The sequence below is a fragment of the Diceros bicornis genome, chromosome 13 (assembly GCF_020826845.1).
Source record: "Diceros bicornis minor isolate mBicDic1 chromosome 13, mDicBic1.mat.cur, whole genome shotgun sequence".
NCBI lineage: Eukaryota > Metazoa > Chordata > Mammalia > Perissodactyla > Rhinocerotidae > Diceros > Diceros bicornis.
Genome location: NC_080752.1, coordinates 4,463,169 through 4,481,876, shown reverse-complemented (window position 1 = coordinate 4,481,876; position 18,708 = coordinate 4,463,169). Strand labels below are relative to the sequence as shown.

General features: G+C 53.1%; 1 protein-coding gene across 1 annotated transcript in view; it reads left to right on the top strand.

Moving 5' to 3' along the window:
- Positions 1-18,708, top strand: part of HIVEP3 (HIVEP zinc finger 3) — a 503,450-nt gene that overhangs the window by 422,001 nt on the left and 62,741 nt on the right. The window contains exon 5 of the mRNA XM_058552079.1: positions 11,760-17,342. Coding sequence (XP_058408062.1) covers positions 12,291-17,342 — 5,052 coding nt within the window. The 5' untranslated portion in view covers positions 11,760-12,290. The remainder of the gene's footprint in view (positions 1-11,759; positions 17,343-18,708) is intronic.

Here is an 18,708-nt window from a genome sequence, read left to right as displayed (position 1 = left end):
TACTGAGTTCAGTTGTGGTCTGGACACAGGGCATTGGGCAGGACCATCTTCACTTGAGTTATCACAACCACACATGATCGGGGCTGAGTCTGGGCTTCCGCTGGTCTGGCGGAGTGGAGTTCTGGCTGCGTGATTGCTTGGTCTGGACTATGACACGTGTTCCTGCTTTCCTCGGGGATGTTGCTGGAGACTTCATCCTCCCCAGTGACGTCAGTTCCACCTTGGTCCCTGGGCTGACAGCAAGACAAACACCAGCCAGCTGTGACTCACCAGGATTGCCTAGGTTTCTCTTTGCTATGAATAGAATTTGCTTTTCAACCAGTGTGTAGACATTCCAAGCCCTGCTGGGGTCTTGGGGTTGGGAGGGAGGAAAAGAAGGAAAAGTAGGAATGCAGAGACCACAATCATCCAAGGGAGCCATTTGGGAGCCTCCCAGACACTGAATAATCCCCCACTCATTGTTGGGGAAAAAGCCTTTATCAGGAAACTCAGCCCTGAGGTTAACAGAGTCCTGCAGGGTGATTTGCATGGGAGAGGAGACTTGGGTACAAGTGGAGATGGCTGTAGTCAACCAGGAAGACTTCCTGGAGGAGCTGGGGTGCTGGGAAGGAAGGCAGAATCCATCTGGGCCCCTCTGACCAAGGTCAGCACTCTTGGGGGTTTTCCAGGCAGTGGCCTGAACTCGGGGTTCAGATCCCACCTCTGCCTTTTCTTGTATCATCTGAAGTCATTAGCTTCACCTCTTTGAGCCTCAGTCTTCTCATCTGTAAAAAGGGGACATGTGTGAGGATCAATATGGTAATGTTTAGTATAGTTTGGGCACATGGTGGTATTTAAGTATTCTTAAAGTATTTTCTATATTTTACTCAGTGCTGGGTCCAGTGCCGGGCACTGGAAATACAAAGATGAATAAGGCCTAGTCTCTGCCTGGTCCAGGGGGAGACAGGTGTGCCAGGAAGATGCTGAGGAACTGGTTAAGCCACAGGCCTGAGCCAAGGCAGACCTCAGGCTTCTCAGGGAAGCAGCACTATTTGACCTGTTGGATTAGTGGAAAACTTCTTCCCAACATGGGCATCCTTCACACCGCAGGTAGTCCTGTTTTCCATAGTGAATCCAGGCTGGAGGCCATGAGGGGCTGGTCACCCCCGAAGCCTGGTCCAGCCCAGGAACATGCCCGTGGACACCCTGTGGGATGGATTGGGACTCCCACCTGCTTTCTGAGGGTCAGTACTGACCCCAGCTCTGTTAGAAGATCTATTTGGACAACTGAGCTGTCACAGTTTGAGGCTTTTTCTTGTCATTCTAGAGCCTAGGAGGGAATGTGTGGAAACTCCTGCCCATTCCCTGAACCCAGCCCAGCGCAGTGTGGGACCCCTGCCCAGAAACTCTGGGCTTGGGAGTCCCAAAGCCCTGGCTGGGGGAGAGGCGGCAAACTTAACATTCTCTGTGGTTGTGTTCCAGCCTCCTGTGCTCTGCATATGTTGTACCTCACATCTAGACTAGAATCCCTTTCTTCCAGATCTAACAATCATCAACTTTTTTTTTTTTTTTTTGCTGAGGAAGATTAGCCCTGAGCTAACATCTGTTGCCAGTCTTCCTCTTTTTTTGCTTGAGGACGATGAGCCCTGAGCTAACATCTGTGCCAGTCTTCCTCTACTTTATATGTGGGATGCCACCACAGCATGGCTGATGAGTGGTGTAGGTCCATGCCCGGGATCTGAACCTGCGAACCCGGGCCGCCGAAGCAGAGTGCGCCGAACTTAACCACTAGGCCACGGGGCCAGCCACATCATCAACATTTATCCTGTCTTTCAAGGCTCAGCTCAGCCACATCTTCTGGGCAGTATTCCCTGACTCCTCTGAGGAAACAGCCTCCAGACTCTTTTGTCCCCTGTTCCCCTGGGGACAGCACTGTGTCAATGCAGAGAGGTCAAGAGCCTGTTGACTCAAGTTGATGCACAGTGAAAGTGCAGGGTGCAGAGCAGGGCTGGGAGGGCCAGCTGGGGCCTGATTATGATGGGGCTGAGATGCCAGTGGCTGAATCTCCCTGCAGAGGGGAGTTAGTGAGAGTTCATGACAAAGCGAGAGGCCTGGTAAAGCTGGCAGTTGAAGAGATCTCACTTCCCACGTGAGTGGTGGGGTGGGGTCGAGGAAGGTTGGCAACCTGGAGGCAGGGTGATTAGTTACAGGAGGCAGTTAGAGGAGTTTGAGCAGTTTCCCCAAATGCCAGGCTGTAGAAAAGACAAGTGTATGTCAGATTTACGTGGAGAAGTTTGTGAAAATATAGATTTGGGGCACTTTTCTCAGAGATTCTGTTTCAGTGGATCTGGAATAGGGCTAGAATCTGTGCTTTTAGAAGACGCCCCAGGACATTTCGGTGGGCTGGGGGTGGACTATTCAATAATGGAGTTAGGACGACTGGCTGGCTATATTGGAAAGAAATTAAGCTTTTCTCTCTACCTCACTCCTGACACAAAAATAAATGCCAGAGGGAGCCAAGATGGCAATGGAGAGGGAGGAAGGGAAGGATGGAGGGAGTGAGGAATAGAGGGACAGAGGGAGGGAAGGAAAAAAAATCATAAAGGAACTAGAAGGAAATTTGGTGACATTCTTAAAAAACAAATCTTGGACATGAAACCTCAAAGTTGTAATGGGAAAGACTGATGATGCGTTTGACCACATAGAGACTAAGTGTTTCTGTTCAGCAAAGGTAAAGACTAATAATGATAAATAGGGAGAAATATTTGCAGGTCGTATTTGAAGGATTAATATCCCCAATATCAGAGTTTATTTAAACCAATAAGAAAAGTATAATTCATTAGAAACATAAATAAAGGATGTGAAAAATAATTCCCTGAATGAAATAATTGGTTAATAAGCTTATGCAAAGTTCTAAGACTCACTAGAGATCAAGAAATACAAATTTAAAAAAATAAGATACCATTGTGGTGGGCAGAATCATGATCCCCCAAGATGTCCACATCCTAATCCCTGGAACCTGTGAACATGTCACCTTTCATGGCCAAGTGACCTGTGCAGATTAAATTAAGGATCTGGAGGTGGAGAGATGATCCTGGATTATCCAGGTGGGCCCAACATAATCACAAGAGTCCTTAGAAGCGAGAGAGGGTGGCAGGGCATCAGTGTTGGAGTGATTCAGTGTGAGAAAGATGCAGCTGGCCATTGCTGGCTTTGAAGATGGAAGGAGCCGTGAGCCAAGGAGTGCAGGCAGCCTCTAGAAGTTGGAAAAGGCAAGAAAATGGATTCTCCCCTAGAGCCTCCAGAAAGAAAAATATTCCTATCTTAATGTTAGCTCAGTGAGACCCATTTCAGACTTCTGGCCTCTAGAACTGTAAGTAACAAATTGTGTTGTTTTAAACCACTGAGTTTGTGGTAATTTGTTACAGCAGCAATAGGAAACTAATACAGCCATTTTGCCTTTCATATTAGTAAATATTAAAGAGATTCGTTATGTACCGGCTAGGAAGGAGCTTAGAGAAACGATCCTCACACACAATTGGTGGGAGTTTAAATTTGTGCTTTTTGGAGATCTATTTGTCAGTACCCATCAAAAGCTTCAATGTACATTCCCTTTGGCCAGATATTTCCCCTTCTAGGAAGTTATCCTGGAAATATACTCACATAATTATGCAGAGGATGTTCTTTGTAGCATTTCTTGGAATACAAGAAGCTGGAAACAACCTTCATATTCATCAATAAAGGACTGGCTGGATTTGAGTACAGCCGCAAATGGAATACTCTGCTGCCCCCAGAAAGAGTGAGGTGAACCTAGATATACATGCATAGGTTTTAAAAAAAGCAAGTCACAGATTAGGATGTGTGATACGTTTTCCTCATTTATATAAAAAATCCGGTATACACACACACATCTTTATATAAATGCCTTAGGGCGTCAAGAAGAACATATTAAATTACCTCAGCTGCTCTGAGGCAGAGATGTGGGGACAGTGGGATGCAGCAGACAGTACAATTATACAAGGGTTTAAACATCTTCAAGTATGTCTTAATTTTTTTTTTTTTTAATTTTAAAGAAGGAAACAGCTCCCTAGCATTTCTGTACTGTAGCCAGTCTTTGGAACTTCTGGTCTGGACCAAACTACTGGTGTGGACCGAAGCCCATGGATGAGCACAGAGAGATGTAGGAAGCAGAACCAGCCAGACTTGGAGATGATGGCGTGGTTGGGGCGAGGGGTTAAAGTCGGGGTGGGGGTCAGCAGGTCAGGACCAGGCCAGCGTCTGGACAGTGGGGGCCAGTGTCCAGGAGGCCTGGGCAACAAGTGGCAGCTCTGGAGAGCAGGGATGCACGCTGATCCCCAAGCAGGGGCCGTTTGCTCTGCCTTGAAGCCCCTGGTTGCTAGAGGTCAGCGGCTGTGGGAGACCCTGACTTGAGTGCAGTCTGAATCCTACAGGTGAGTCCAGCATCTGGCTGAGGGACAGGCATGACTTCGGCTGACCTCTGCCGTGTGGGTGGGTGTCAGCAACCATGGCTGCAAATGGCATGGTACCTTCCCCAGCCCTCCCCCAGAGTAGCCAACAGGACTGTTGGTGGGGGCTGGGCAGGCCTGACCTTGCCAGTCCCCCTCTCCACCAGTCCCACTGGGGGGGTTGCCTTCTACAAAGATCAGCACGTATCCCTGGCTACACACTCACCCTGACCAAGGTCTGATGGGGGTTTGAGGTTTCATTTGCCCTGTAGAATTCTTTCCTGGCTCTAGGTCAATATTACAGCCAGCCTGAGCGAACTAGGAAACTTGGCCAGCATTTCTCACAGTTGGCCACACTTCCACCTGGCCTTAGAACCCTAACTCCAGAATTGTCATAATGGAAGTGACCCTCGAGGTCATTTAGCCCAGCCTCCTCATGTTACAGAAGGGAAAACCCAGGCCCAGGGAGGGAAGTGCCTTGCCAAGGGTCACACAGCAGAGCCGTGTTAAGGGTTTCCTGCTATAGGGGATTGGGCCCCAGGGCAACCCAAGTGACTCCAGACTCTTGCTTTGCCCTTGCTGGAGGAAACTCCCAGGCCCTGAGAAAGGTGGGAGGGTCCTGAGAGGCAGCACGGTCTGGATGAGGAGCCCAGGTGCTCGGGCCCCCTTGCTCTCATGAGGTGCCCTACTCACCATCCTCCCTGTAGCCTGGGTCTGTCACCCGGGAGCTCCCAGAGGGGCTGAGTCAGAGTCAAGCAGTGCCATTCATGAGAAATGGCCGCAAACAGAGCGTCGAAGGACTCAGGATTTTCTTCAGTTTGGTTTGAACCCCTCCTAGCTGGGCAGGTCACGCCTCTGGCCTCAGTTTCGCCCAGAAGCGAGTGAGGGTGATGGGTACAAAGTGCTGTGAGTTTGAGGACAGGGTTGTGCCTGTGCATCTCATCCCTTCAGCCCTGATGGAGGCCAGAGTTCAGGACCCTGTCAGGGGAAGCTCTGCCGTGGGCCTCACTGACCTGTCATTATTTCACAGGAACCCAGCAACCAAGAAGCACAGTGAGGCTCCAAAATCTCCAGCCTCAGTAGGAGAACCATCTAGTGTGGCTTCCGTGGAGGCAGGGGGCAGGACCAGCTGACCTGGGAGAGCCAAGTGCCGAGATTGCAATGGTGTTAATTCATGAGTGTCTTTAGTTCTAGCTTGAGCCCTGGGTTGGTATGAAGCATGCAATCTGAAAAGTGTCCTAGAAAGGCAGATCCATCAGACCTGTCACCAGCTGATCCTGTCCCCACTGCTGGGACTACGTGGCTCTGCCCAGTTTGGGAACCAGTGCAGCCCTTGTCTGGGGGAATTAAGAAAACCTATACCAAGAGCTGGGTGGTTCGGCCTCCTGCTACCTTCTTGGGAGGCCCTGCTTTGACTTCCAGATTCAACGTCTGCTCTCATTTCTTGAGCACCTGCTGTGTTCCGGGTACTTTCCACACGTGATAACCACGTTCAGTACTCACAACCATCTGCAGCCTAAAAGCAGCAGAGCCAGGATTGGAATCCAGGCCAGGGCTGTTTCTACAAGGCCATGGCAGCCCCTCAAACAGAAAGACTTTCCCCAATCACAATGATGGCCATTATTTCTTGAATGCTTACTATATGCCAGGTACCATGCTAAGCACTTTATATGAATTCACTCAGTTTAAACCACACGTGGTACTTTCATTGTCCCCATTTTACAGGTTCAGAGACTGGGGCTTGGTGAGTTTCCAAGAATTTCCAGTTAGGAGGTGGAGGAGCCGGAATTCAAACACAAGCTGTCTTGAGTCCCGAAGCTGTCTTGGGAATCGCTGTGCTGTGTTGCTGCGAGTGTGGGATTGGTGACGGGGCACTTGCCACATGGCAGGTGCTCATCTTGTCCTTCGGGCCTAAACCCCAGTCTGTGTTGCTGCCTCCCCCTGTACCCCAGGATCGCCAGGCCTGGGCTCTGTCAAGCTCTTTTTAGACTCCCTGGGGTCGACATTGCACACAATTGCCTGTGTGACTTAGTGTGTTTGACTCTCCAAAGGGACCAAGTAGCTGTGGCTGAAGACAGGGTAGAAGGTGTATTTCTCTCTTGGGAGCAGGTGGCTTTGCTTTATACCGCCGTCCAGTCTTCTCGTCCTACCATCTCTGGGGTCATGTGGTCAGAGTTGGCTCACCACCACCATTGCCTCCGGGTTCCTTCCTGAGACATGCGGATGTGCTGGGCAGGCGCTTTTCTTTCGGGCTCTGACCTGCAACCTGCATTCATTATGTTGGCCAGAACTAGCTGCAAAGGAGGCTGGTAAATACAGTCTAGCTGGGTGACCATAGAGCCTGCTGAAGCTCAGGGGCTTCTATTGCTAAAAGAAGGGGGAGCAGCTCGTGGGAGACATTTTCGGTCTCGGCCTCATTCGCTGTTCCCAGCCAGAGCCCCACGCTTGGCCTTGGCTGCTCTCTTTGTCCAGACTTCCTTCTGTGGCTCTCTCATGACCTCTCCCCATTAGTCTCCAGACCCACATCCTCACCTCTAGCCTCTCACCACCATCTGAGCCCACAGCCAATTTTACTTTTCTTTGCAGGTGAAGAATTCTGCCCCATCTTGCACATACACACACACACACACACACACACACACACACACAGTGTCACACTCAAAGATTCTTAGAAGGGGCACTGGTTGGCTGTTGGGTTGTTAAATGAAAATACTTATTGCTTGCCTCCTGTCCAGCCTGGGGCCTTCTGTGCTGGGTTTCAGCTTTTGAAGTGAGGAAGAAGGCTTACTCTCCTGGTGTTTTTAAGATCAGTATGTTTTATTACTATCAGAAAAATTTTGACCAGATTTTAGCATATTGGGGTCCATGCATGCACGTGTGTGAAACTAAATTAGAAGCAAAGAACTTTATCAAGCCTCACTAGTCCGGGGTCAGATTGACCTAATACACCCCTGGGCACCAGGCCCTTGTCCCTATCTTGCTCAGTCTTATCAACTCAGCTGGTGACCCAAGCTCCCTAGTCTAGAGCCCAAGGCAGAATCAAGCTGGCTTCCTGCCAAGACTGGTGGAATTGTCCACCTGATGGAGCCCACCTCCCATCTCCCTCTGGTAAAGCCCTCTGGGTTGTCCACTCTGGGCTACGGCCATGTTGTCCCAATGCCTTGCATATAGAAGGTGCTTTCCAGTTTGGTTTTGGGGCTTCGGGCCACCTTGCCTTGGTCCTGTTGTCTCCTCCATCACTTCTCACTCCCCTGAGCCTTCATGGCTCCGGCCCCGGCACACTGCTTTCTTCCCTGTTGGGCTGTCCTAACAGCTAGACCACTGGAAGCTTCCAGAAGTAGGAGCTGAGTTGTCTGATATGTTAACTAACTGGCTGTTGAAGCTCAGGCTCTCCTTGTGGTTCTAAGCTGGTTTCTAAGCCAGAGACCTCTGAGGGCTGTGGCCTCAGTGGCAGACAACATGGACCCATGGCCATTCTGCCACCATCAGCAGAGGACATCCATCTTCCCTCTGGCCTGAGGCTCGGGACCGTGTTGGCCCAGCTCCTGGGCCCTGTCAGGGAAACCCTCTGCCTCTGACCTCATGTCACTGGTGACTTTTACAGGTGCCCTCACCAATTCTCTGGAAAAGCAGCTTTTTTCTCTGTTACTTCACGTTTATATTAAAATTTTACACATACTCTCAGAAGCACAGAAGATAGAAAAGGGCCATTTTCTTAGTATCACTTGGTCACGGTGATTAGAAATGGTGCTTCTGAAGGAGTTAAAGAGTTAAGTGAAGAAGTGTTTACACTGCTCTGAATTGTAATTCACTTCAAGGTGGAGGCCTTCTTCTTGTAGGTTAACCCCATGTCTGCACCCACGGTCCCGGCTGCCCCCGCACACCGCCCCTTGTAGTGAGAACCTCAGACCTGCGGTGAGGTGTGGAGCAGGGCAGCAGAGAGCAGTGTGGCCCTGGGCTAGCCACGGTCTGCCGTGGCTCAGGTGCTGTTGGTGCAGAACGGAGGGTGGGCTTCCGGCCCCAGGCCTCACTGACTCCATTATCCGGGCAGCCGATGGCGCTGACGTGTCCTGGCTGCTTCTCCCTCAGGGGATGCAGGGAGGAGGGCCCTCCCCAATGGGCACCCGGCCAGCTCACAGGTGTAAGGGGTGCTGGCCCAGTGAGTCCCTGGTGATGCAAAAGGAAGCCGACACCCTCCCGCCCAGCCTGGGGGCTGCCCAACCCCAGCCGCTGGGGGCTTCCCCACCTGCCCCTGGGCAACCTGTGGCTCAGTCAAGGGAGAACCGCAGGACTTGACAATGTAGAGTCCTCCTTGGCCAGCTGACCCCCACTCAGACTGACAATTCACCACCCCATCATGCCGCAGGGTCCCATCCATCCGTTGGAAGAAGAACGGCTTACCACTAGCCAGTACTTTGGTGTTGCTTTGAGATCCTTGCAGGACAGGGTCAGGGGAAATAGTAAGTACAGTCAGCCCTTAGTCCATGCTTTATTACCACAGGGCCTCTGCCCACAGATGCAGCCCAGCCCAGGAGGCCCAGACCAGCTGGGGAACAAGTCTCTGTCTCCACTGCAGGTGGCGTCTGCCTTGTGTGACTTTTCAGTGACTCTCACTTCTGCCCACCTCAGCTTGGATAAGTGAGGCCTGGGGTAGTGCCACCAGGATGGACTCCCCAGCCTTAGCCAGGCTTCCCCTTTCTCCTGGCCGGCAGCCACAGAGAGGTCAGGACATTAGTTGAAAGGCCGCCTTTGCTGTTAAGCCTCTAGACACCCACTGATGCCCCTCCCTGGAGGTATAGCCATGTCCCTGGGCCAAGCCAGGGTGTCCACAGGGCAGGGAGCATGGCCTGCAATGCCCACTCTGCCACAGAAGTCACAGAGGGCATTGATCCATCGCGGTGGGGGTGAGCCCTGACCAGGGGTCGGGAGGCACAGAACAGTCTAGCTCTGCCACCATCACTGTGTAATTTTAGGGAAATCATATCATCCTTCTAGGCCTCAGTCTCCTCATTCATCAAGTGAGAGGACTGGACTAGACAACCAATCTCTAAGAATCCATTAGGAGACCATGGTGTAATTTCAGTCCTCATAGCGAAAATCAAAAGTTTATGCCAGACACCCAGAGACAGCACCTGTGCCAGGTTTGGGTCACAAGGTGTATATTGGTTGTAAGGGAAGCCACTTGTCCCAATTTGCCTGGGACAGCCCTGGTTTCTTCCTGTTGCTCCTCTGTAATTATCGGTAGTGCCTCTCTCACTCTCAAAAGTGCCGCAATTTGGATGATATCTTACATGGTCACCTTGTTGATGGTAATATGATGAAATGAGAGTCTCCTGCCTTCCTCACATTCACACTGCTTTGGGGGGGGTGCCTTCTCTGCCTAAGTCAAAGGAAGCCTTTAACTGCTCAAAGAATAACCTTTTCTGAGTTGTTGCCTTCCATTGACAAAAATCCACCACTGCATTTGCTGAAGGGATGTCATCTGAAGATATAGGTGATCTCATGTATCATTCGCTGCTCCTGTCTGAAGTACCACATGAAAAAGTTCTTTTCAAGCAACTCTTTTCTTCCTGTAAGGAACTTAGATATTTCTTCCTCTCTGGCTATAAGACTCTATAATGGAACATCTCTCTCTCTCTCTTGCTCTCTCTTTTTTCTCCTTGGCTGCCAGGAAGCTCAGATATATGTGTATAGCTGAATTATAGAAATACTGTAAGCCGTTATACTGGTGTTCTTTCCATCCCACCAATCCTGACTTCCTGCCTTATTTACATTTTCCTTTGTTCTGATTTGTTGTTCTTATTTAGTTTTCTTGTATTTATTTATAGTTTGTCATTCTTTTATAAATATTTATAAAATTTTGTTATGGTTACCTCGAATTCTTTGTAGAACTGACATGGAAAGGAAACACAAAAGTAGTGAACTTATAGGATATAATTTTTAGCCCCCTCCATGGCACGTCACTATGTCCGAGGTCCTGCCATTTGAGACAAATTATGAGTTCAGACTTGCTAGCTTTCTGAGCACCCTATGACAGTGGAAAGAGCGCTCTCTTCATGTCTGCATCAGTGAGCACCTGGTGAGAGCAGAGTGAGAGCGAGGGCGTGCAGGGGACCTGAGGTCAGGATGCCAGCGGCAGGGCAGGCTTAAAGGAGAGGCAGGAAGGCCACGGAGACATGGGTCACTCGCCCATGCTCTCACCCGGGGGATGGACACCTGCGAAGCGGCCGGGGAATGAGCTCCGGCCACAGGGAGCCTGGGGTCAGGTGCTGGCCCTGCCACCCAGCAACATGGGGCCCTAGCAGGCCACCTTCCCTCCGTGGGCCTGTGTCTTCCACTGGAAGGTAGGGTGGCTGGCTGAGAGGAAGTCCACAGTGACTTCCAGCTTTGAAATTCTGACTGTGCTCCTGAGGAGAGTGGCCCTGAGATGCCCTCGGAGCCCAGGAAGCCTAGACGGCCCCACTTTTGGCTGGCCCTTAGAGGACGCGCACACTCGGGGCTCCACTCAGACCCACTTTGCCCCTCAGCTTGACAGGAGCCCCATTCTGAGCCACTTCCAGGGTATCTCTGGGGCACTGATTGGACAAGGAGAGGCTACAAAGCTGGAAACACCTGCCAAAATGATCCTCCGAGCCACGGCTGTGTCAGCCTTGAGCTCCCACAGGCTGCTGCAGTGGCTTTAGCTTCACCGTGAAACATGGGCTCGGGAGGTGGGTTAGCAAGGGAGTGAAAGCCATGAATGATGCCCCTCACGGACCTTCAGAACCCCGGGCCAGAGGAAGTGATACTAACCTGACAATAGTCCACCCCTTGGAAAGCTCATCCCTGAATAACCCACCAGCACCTCCTCCTGCACCAGCCTCAGCACTGGTCAGCCTTCGTCCAGCGGCATCCGCGTCCGTTGTCGTGTTGGACCCCACTGCAGCCCTGAGGCGCGGTTGAGGCAGGAATTGCTGTTATCACATTTTATAGATTAGGCAGCTGAGCTTCAGGGAGCTGAAACCCGCTCGGAGTCTCCTGCACAGGACCCCTCTCTCTAACTGCCCTGCTCTCTGCTCCCAATGCCCCACACAGCCGCAGTCCTCAGAAGCACGGCTGGCATTCGAGTCACCCGCAGCGCTGTGAGTGCGAGTGAGGGCGGCCTGGGCAGCACTCGGGAGCACGGAGCGGGGTCTGTGGGTCCCAGCTGAGTCTCCGCGGTTACCCTTTTAGAGGTCTCCTCAGTCTCACTGTCTGCTCAGGCTGTGGACAAGTCACAGTAACTCTCTCTTCTCTTTTGTGTGTGTATTTCTGTGTGTGTGCTTTGTCAAGTAGAAGAGCGTGAATTCCCCTCCGCGGCCGTCAGTCTCCAGCACGGGGCTAAAGGGCAGAAGAGGCCAACAGAGCCATCTGTGGCGTCCAGCGTGGCTTCTCTCGTGCCAGGACCAGGGATGACCGGGCCATGCACCCAGACGTCTCCAGCCTTCAGCATTTCACAGAGCACAAAGGAGACTCGTAGGGGGCCACTTGCCACTGCCAACTGAAACAATACGATGGCAACCTTGACGTCCTTCATGACATTTCTGCAACAGACATTCAGGCAGAAAGTGCTGGCGCGTTTTCTGTCTGCCAAGTAGAGGGCCATGCCTCACCGACGTGAATGGTTTGGGCCCTGATGACCTGCTCCGAGTCCACTCGCAGCCAGCAACACTTGCAAAAAAACTCCTGAAGCCGTCCTTGGTTGGGCTTCCTCAGCTCTTGACCAATGTGGCCAAAACCAGATGCCTCCTTGGGACACTTGGATTCTTCGTAAATGCAGCCTGCCCTGACCCTCCCTGAATAGCATCTGAAGTCTCCCTGGAGGTCATGGATCCTGAACAAAGTGTCAAGAGCACCAAGAAGGCTGAGGGAAGTCCCCGAAAGCGGCTGACCAAAGGAGAGGCCGTCCAGACCAGTGTTTCATCCGGCGCCTCGTACCCAGGCAGCAGCACAGCCACCACCCAAGAGGGCCCCCTCCAAGAGCTCCTCGCCCCGCAGCCCTTCCTGGGCCCCTCGTCAGTTCTTAGGGAAGGCTCTCAGGAGAAAACGGGCCAGCTGCAGAAGCCCCCCAAGAGGTCCTCCATGGAAGCCTCTGTCCACATTGCGCAGCTCCCACAGCGCCCTCTGACGCCAGTATTCATGTCACCTGGCAAACCTGAGCATCTCCTGGAGGGCTCCACGTGGCAGCTGGTTGACTCCATGAGACCCGGACCCTCAGGCTCCTTCGTGACCCCTGGGCTTCATCCTCAGAGCCAGCTCCTCCCTTCCCATGCTTCCATCGTTCCCCCCGAGGACCTGCCTGGCATTCCCAAAGTCTACGTGCCCCATCCCTCCCAGGTGTCCTTGAAGCCTGGAGAAGAGGCACACAGGAAGGAGAGGAAGCCGCAGAAGCCGGGCAAATACATCTGCCAGTACTGCAGCCGGCCCTGTGCCAAGCCCAGCGTGCTCCAGAAGCACATCCGCTCGCACACGGGTGAGAGGCCTTACCCCTGCGGCCCTTGCGGCTTCTCCTTCAAGACCAAGAGTAACCTCTACAAGCACAGGAAGTCCCATGCCCACCGCATCAAAGCCGGCCTGGCCTCGGGAATGGGCAGCGAGACGTACTCCCCGGGGCTGGAGATGGAGAGGATCCCAGGGGAGGAGTTTGAGGAGCACACTGAGGGAGAGAGCACAGATTCAGAAGAGGAGACAGGCACCACGTCCACTCACCCTGCAGAGCTCTCCCCTAGACCTAAGCAGCCCCTCCTGTCCAGCAGTTTGTACAGCTCTGGGAGCCAGGGTTCCAGCCACGAGCGCTGTTCCTTGTCCCAGTCCAGCTCAGCCCAGTCGCTCGAGGACCCCACTCAATTCGCGGAGCCCACATCTGAACACCCCCTGAGCCATAAACACGAAGACACCCACACGATAAAGCAGAAGCTGGCTCTTCGCTTAAGCGAGAGGAAAAAGGTCATCGACGAGCAGGCGTTTCTGAGCCCAGGCAGCAAAGGGAGCACGGAATCTGGGTATTTCTCCCGCTCCGAGAGCGCCGAGCAGCAGGCCAGTCCCCCCAACACCAACGCCAGATCCTATGCTGAGATCATCTTCGGCAAGTGCGGGAGGATTGGGCAGCGGACCACCATGCTGACAGCCCCCTCCACCCAGCCCCTCCTGCCCCTGTCAACCGAAGACAAGCCCAGCCTGGTGCCCTTGTCTGTGCCCCGGACGCAGGTGATTGAGCACATCACCAAGCTCATCACCATCAACGAGGCAGTGGTGGACACCAGTGAGATAGACAGCGTGAAGCCCAGGAGGAGCTCGCTGACGCGGCGCAGCAGTGTGGAGTCCCCCAAGTCCAGCCTCTACCGGGAGCCCCTGGCGTCCCACGGTGAGAAAACGAAGCCTGAAACATCACTGCTGAGCCTCCAGCACCCGCCCAGCTCCGCCCCGCCTGTGCCTCTGCTGAGAAGCCACTCAATGCCTTCGGCAGCCTGCAGCCTCGGCACGCCCCACCACCCCTTCCGAGGCAGCTACTCCTTTGACGACCACATCGCCGACCCCGAAGCCCTGAGCCGCAGCAGTCAAGTGTTTACCTCCCACCCCCGGATGCTCAAGCGCCAGCCGGCCATCGAACTTCCTTTGGGAGGGGAGTATAGCGCCGAGGAGGTGGGGCCGAGTAGCAAAGACACAGCCGCCAAACCCGCAGATGAACCGGAACCCAAGGAAAGTGAACTCACCAAAAAGACCAAGAAGGGTTTGAAAACGAAAGGGGTGATCTATGAATGTAACATATGTGGTGCTCGGTACAAGAAAAGGGACAACTATGAAGCCCATAAAAAGTACTACTGCTCAGAGCTTCAGATCGCAAAGCCCGTCTCTGCGGGCGCCCACGCGCCTCCAGAAGCTGAGAAGAGCCAGGCTGAGCATGAGCCCTGGTCCCACGTGATGCATTACAAGCTGGGGGCCACGCTGGAGCTCACTCCACTGAGGAAGAGGAGGAAAGAGAAGAGCCTCGGGGACGAGGAGGAGCCACCTGCCTTGGAGTCAACAAAAAGTCAGTTTGGCAGCCCTGGGCCATCAGATGCTGCTTGGAACCTTCCCCTGGAGTCCACCAAGTCACCAGCAGAACCAAGTAAGTCAGCGCCCTCCCTGGAGGGACCCATGGGCTTCCAGCCGAGGACTCCCAAGCCAGGGTCCAGTTCAGAGTCAGGGAAGGAGAGGAGAACAACGTCCAAAGAAATTTCTGTCATCCAGCACACCAGCTCCTTCGAGAAGTCCGACCCCCTGGAGCAGCCCAGCGGCTTGGAAGGGGAAGACAAGTCTCCTGTGCCATTCCCATCGCCCCCACCCGCCCCTCATGGACGCCCAGCGCACTCCCTGCAGCCCCGGTTGGTCCGCCAGCCCAACATTCAGGTCCCCGAGATCCTGGTGACTGAGGAGCCCGACCGGCTGGATGCAGAGCCTGAGCCGACCCCTAAGGACCCGGAGAAGACGGAGGAGTTCCAGTGGCCCCAGCGCAGCCAGACGCTCGCCCAGCTCCCGGCAGAGAAGCTGCCACCCAAGAAGAAGAGACTGCGCCTGGCAGAAATGGCACAGTCATCGGGGGAGTCCAGCTTCGAGTCATCCCTGCCGCTGTCTCGCAGCCCAAGCCAGGAGAGCAGTGTCTCTCTGAGCGGGTCCAGCCGCTCCGCCTCCTTCGAGAGGGATGACCATGGCAAAGCCGAGGCCCCAGGGCCCTCATCCGACATGCGCTCCAAACCCTTGGGCACCCACATGCTGACTGTCCCCAGCCACCACCCACATGCCCGAGAGATGCGTAGGTCAGCCTCGGAACAGAGCCCTAACGTTTCCCATTCTGCACATATGACCGAGACACGCAGCAAATCATTCGACTACGGCAGCTTGTCCTTGACAGGCCCTTCTGTGCTGGCCCCAGCGGCCCCAGCAGCCCCGCCAGAGAGAAGAAAATGCTTTTTGGTGAGACAGGCCTCTTTGAGCAGGCCTCCAGAAACCGAGCCAGAGGCCACCCCCAAGGGAAGACAGGAGAACGAGGACCCAAAGCCTTCATCCTGCAAACCTCCGACCAAAAGCTCTTTGCCCCAGATTTCCTCAGTGGCCACCTCGCCCAGCCGGCACCCAGGAGACAAGAGCCAGGTGCAGGACAGACCTCCACTGGGGTCCACTCCACCCTATACAGAAGCACTGCAGGTGTTCCACCACCCCACTGCCCAGCTTGCCCTGCATGAGAAACCATACCTGCCCCCACCAGTCTCCCTTTTCTCCTTCCAGCACCTCCTGCAGCGTGAGCCAGGACAGTCTTCAGAATTCTTCTCCACCCAGGCCATGTCCAGCCTCCTTTCTCCACCGTACTCCATGCCCCCGCTTCCTCCTGCCTTATTTCAAGCCCCGCCACTTCCTCTCCAACCTGCTGTTTTGCACCCAGGCCAACTCCACCTCCCCCAGCTCCTGCCGCACCCAGCTGACATTCCCTTCCGCCAGTCCCCTGCATTTCTCCCCATGCCGTACCCAGCCACCTCAGCGCTCTCTTCTGGGTTTTTCCTGCCTCTGCAATCCCAGTTCACCCTTCAGCTCCCTGGCAATGTGGAAAGCCATCTGCCCCAGATCAAAACCAGCCTGGCCCCGCTGGCAACAGGAACCACTGGCCTCTCCCCCAGCACAGAGAACAGCAGTGACATCCAGCTGCCCCCTGTGGCTCCCCCGGCCAGCTCCTCGGCACCTGTGTCAGCCCCTCCGCTGGCTCTGCCTGCCTGTCCAGACACCATGGTGTCCCTGGTTGTGCCCGTCCGCATTCAGACTAATATGCCATCCTACGGGAGCGCCATGTACACCACGCTCTCCCAGAGCCTGGTCACTCAGTCCCAAGGCAGCTCAGCAACTGTAGCTCTTCCCGAGCTTGAGGACCCTACATGCAAAGGGACGACTGTGTGTGGGGCAGGCGTGTCTGAGGTCAGGCCCAGCATAGCTGCGGTAAGTGGAGAGCAGAGCAGAGCTTTCCAGACTCTGCATCTGAGAGTGCCTGTGGCATTACCCGGAAGAAAAGGAACTTCCCTGTCATCAGAGAGTGTCTTGAGCCTGGAGGGGAGTTCATCAACAGTGGGGGGAAGCAAACGTGTCCTTTCACCAGCTGGCAGCCTTGAACTTACCATGGAAACCCAGCAGCAAAAAAGGGTGAAGGAAGAGGAGGCTTCCAAGGCAGATGAAAAACTAGAGCTGGTAAAACCGTGCAGCGTGGTGCTCACCAGCACCGAGGACAGCAAGAGGCCGGAAAAGGCCCACTTGGGCAGCCAGGGCCAGGGCAGGAGGGAACTAGAAACGCTGTCCAGCGTGTCCTCAGATCCCTCTGACCCCAAGGAAATTCCTCCCCTTCCTCGCCCCTCGTTACCCCACGTGACAGCCCCAGGCTCAGAGGCTTTGAAGGAGTACGCCCAGCCATCTGGTAAACCTCACCGAAGAGGGGTGCCTGCACTGAGTGTAAAGAAAGAAAATTCCAAGGAACAACCCGATCTCCCTCCACTGGCCCCTCCCAGCTCGCTGCCTCTGTCAGAAGTGTCTCCCAGACCAGCCCAGTCGCAAGAAGGTACGGACTCAAAGAAGGTACTGCAGTTCCCCAGCCTCCACACGACCACTAATGTCAGTTGGTGCTATTTAAACTACATTAAGCCAAATCACATCCAGCATGCAGATAGGAGGTCCTCTGTTTACGCTGGTTGGTGCATAAGTTTGTACAACCCCAACCTTCCAGGGGTTTCCACTAAAGCTGCTTTGTCCCTCCTGAGGTCTAAGCAGAAGGTGAGCAAAGAGACATACACCATGGCCACAGCTCTGCATCCTGAGACAGGAAGGCTTGTGCCATCCAGCTCCCGCAAGCCCCGCATGACAGAGGTAAGTTCAGCCTTGTTTTTCTTCTCCCTGCTGATTTTAAAAACCTTTGCTGAGCTTTTAAAGCCGCACTTTCCTCAGGTTCTATTTGCAAAACTAGAGCAGATGAGTGGGAAGATTTCCTCTCTGTCGGCTGTGACTGGTCACCTTACTGAGAAGCATGTTGAATGGGTTTCTTGTCAGTGTGTCCGCACGTCATTGGACTAGATACATTTCAATAAAGTGAACTTGAAAGTGAGGCTGCTTTCCCATTAGCTTCTATTGTAAGATCAAAGACACAGTCTCAACCAGGAAGAAACCAATTTCCCAAAAGACTGACTTGGGAAACTTGGCTGATGGGAAAGACTGCAGCAATTTTAGAACTTTATGCCACTCCATCATATGTTTCTCCCTTGTCCTGTTAGTCTTTTCTTGCTTTTATTATTCTCTACATCTGCTGTTTCCCTTCTCTGGTACCACTTGAAATCTTACATTTCCAGAGATTCTAGAATTTAACACAAACTACTCCTGAAATATTCCTTCCTTCTTTTCTGTCAGTAGCGTAGCAAACAGAGCCTGGCTGCAGTAACCCTCTTTGCCAGTAGGTGACAGTATCACTCACAGCTCGACCCTTCTGTGCTGTGGAGTAGCACCCGGCCCTGAAGAAGGACTCCTATTTACCCTCCATTGCCTCTGACCTGAGGCTGCTCCAGGAGCCATAAAATGAACTGATCCCTGCAAGTTCAGGGAGTTTGAAATTTGATAATTCCAAGTTTGCTTCAGACAAATGACACCTCCATACCCTGACCAGGCCAGCCTAAGGGTCCAGGCCGTGATGTGGTCTGCTGACGTGGCATTTGTCGAATAGCAGTTCTCTTGTTGATGGAGCAGCCTCACTGTACCAGGCACTGTGCTGGGTCCTCGAGTCCAGTCAATGCTCCTCTCTACCTGGGAGGCGGCAGTACCATCTCCATTGTATGGAAGAGGGAACTGAGGGTCAGAGGGTGAGAGAGGTCAAGGCCATTTGGCAAATATTTGGCCAACTGAGAGTTTGAACGCAGACCTATCTGACTCCAGAGAGTCTGTTTCTTTTTTCAATTATTTGAGGAAAAGAAACCTTAAAAGTTGATGGCAAATTTAAAGATATTCATTAGTGTGTCTTCAGACCTGCTGCTTTGACCAAATCAAGCATAAATCCCCTAAACTAAATTCATATTGTAGAAGAATGAACAGAAGTGTGTTCTGTAACTTCTCCTATACTCATATCCTCCTCTTTAATCACTGAGTGAATCTTGTGCATTGAATTCGTCCTTAGCTCAGCTGGATATTCTTCACAGAACTGTTTCCCAAATTTATTCTTTAAATGTCCTCATCCGTCTGCAGACATTCC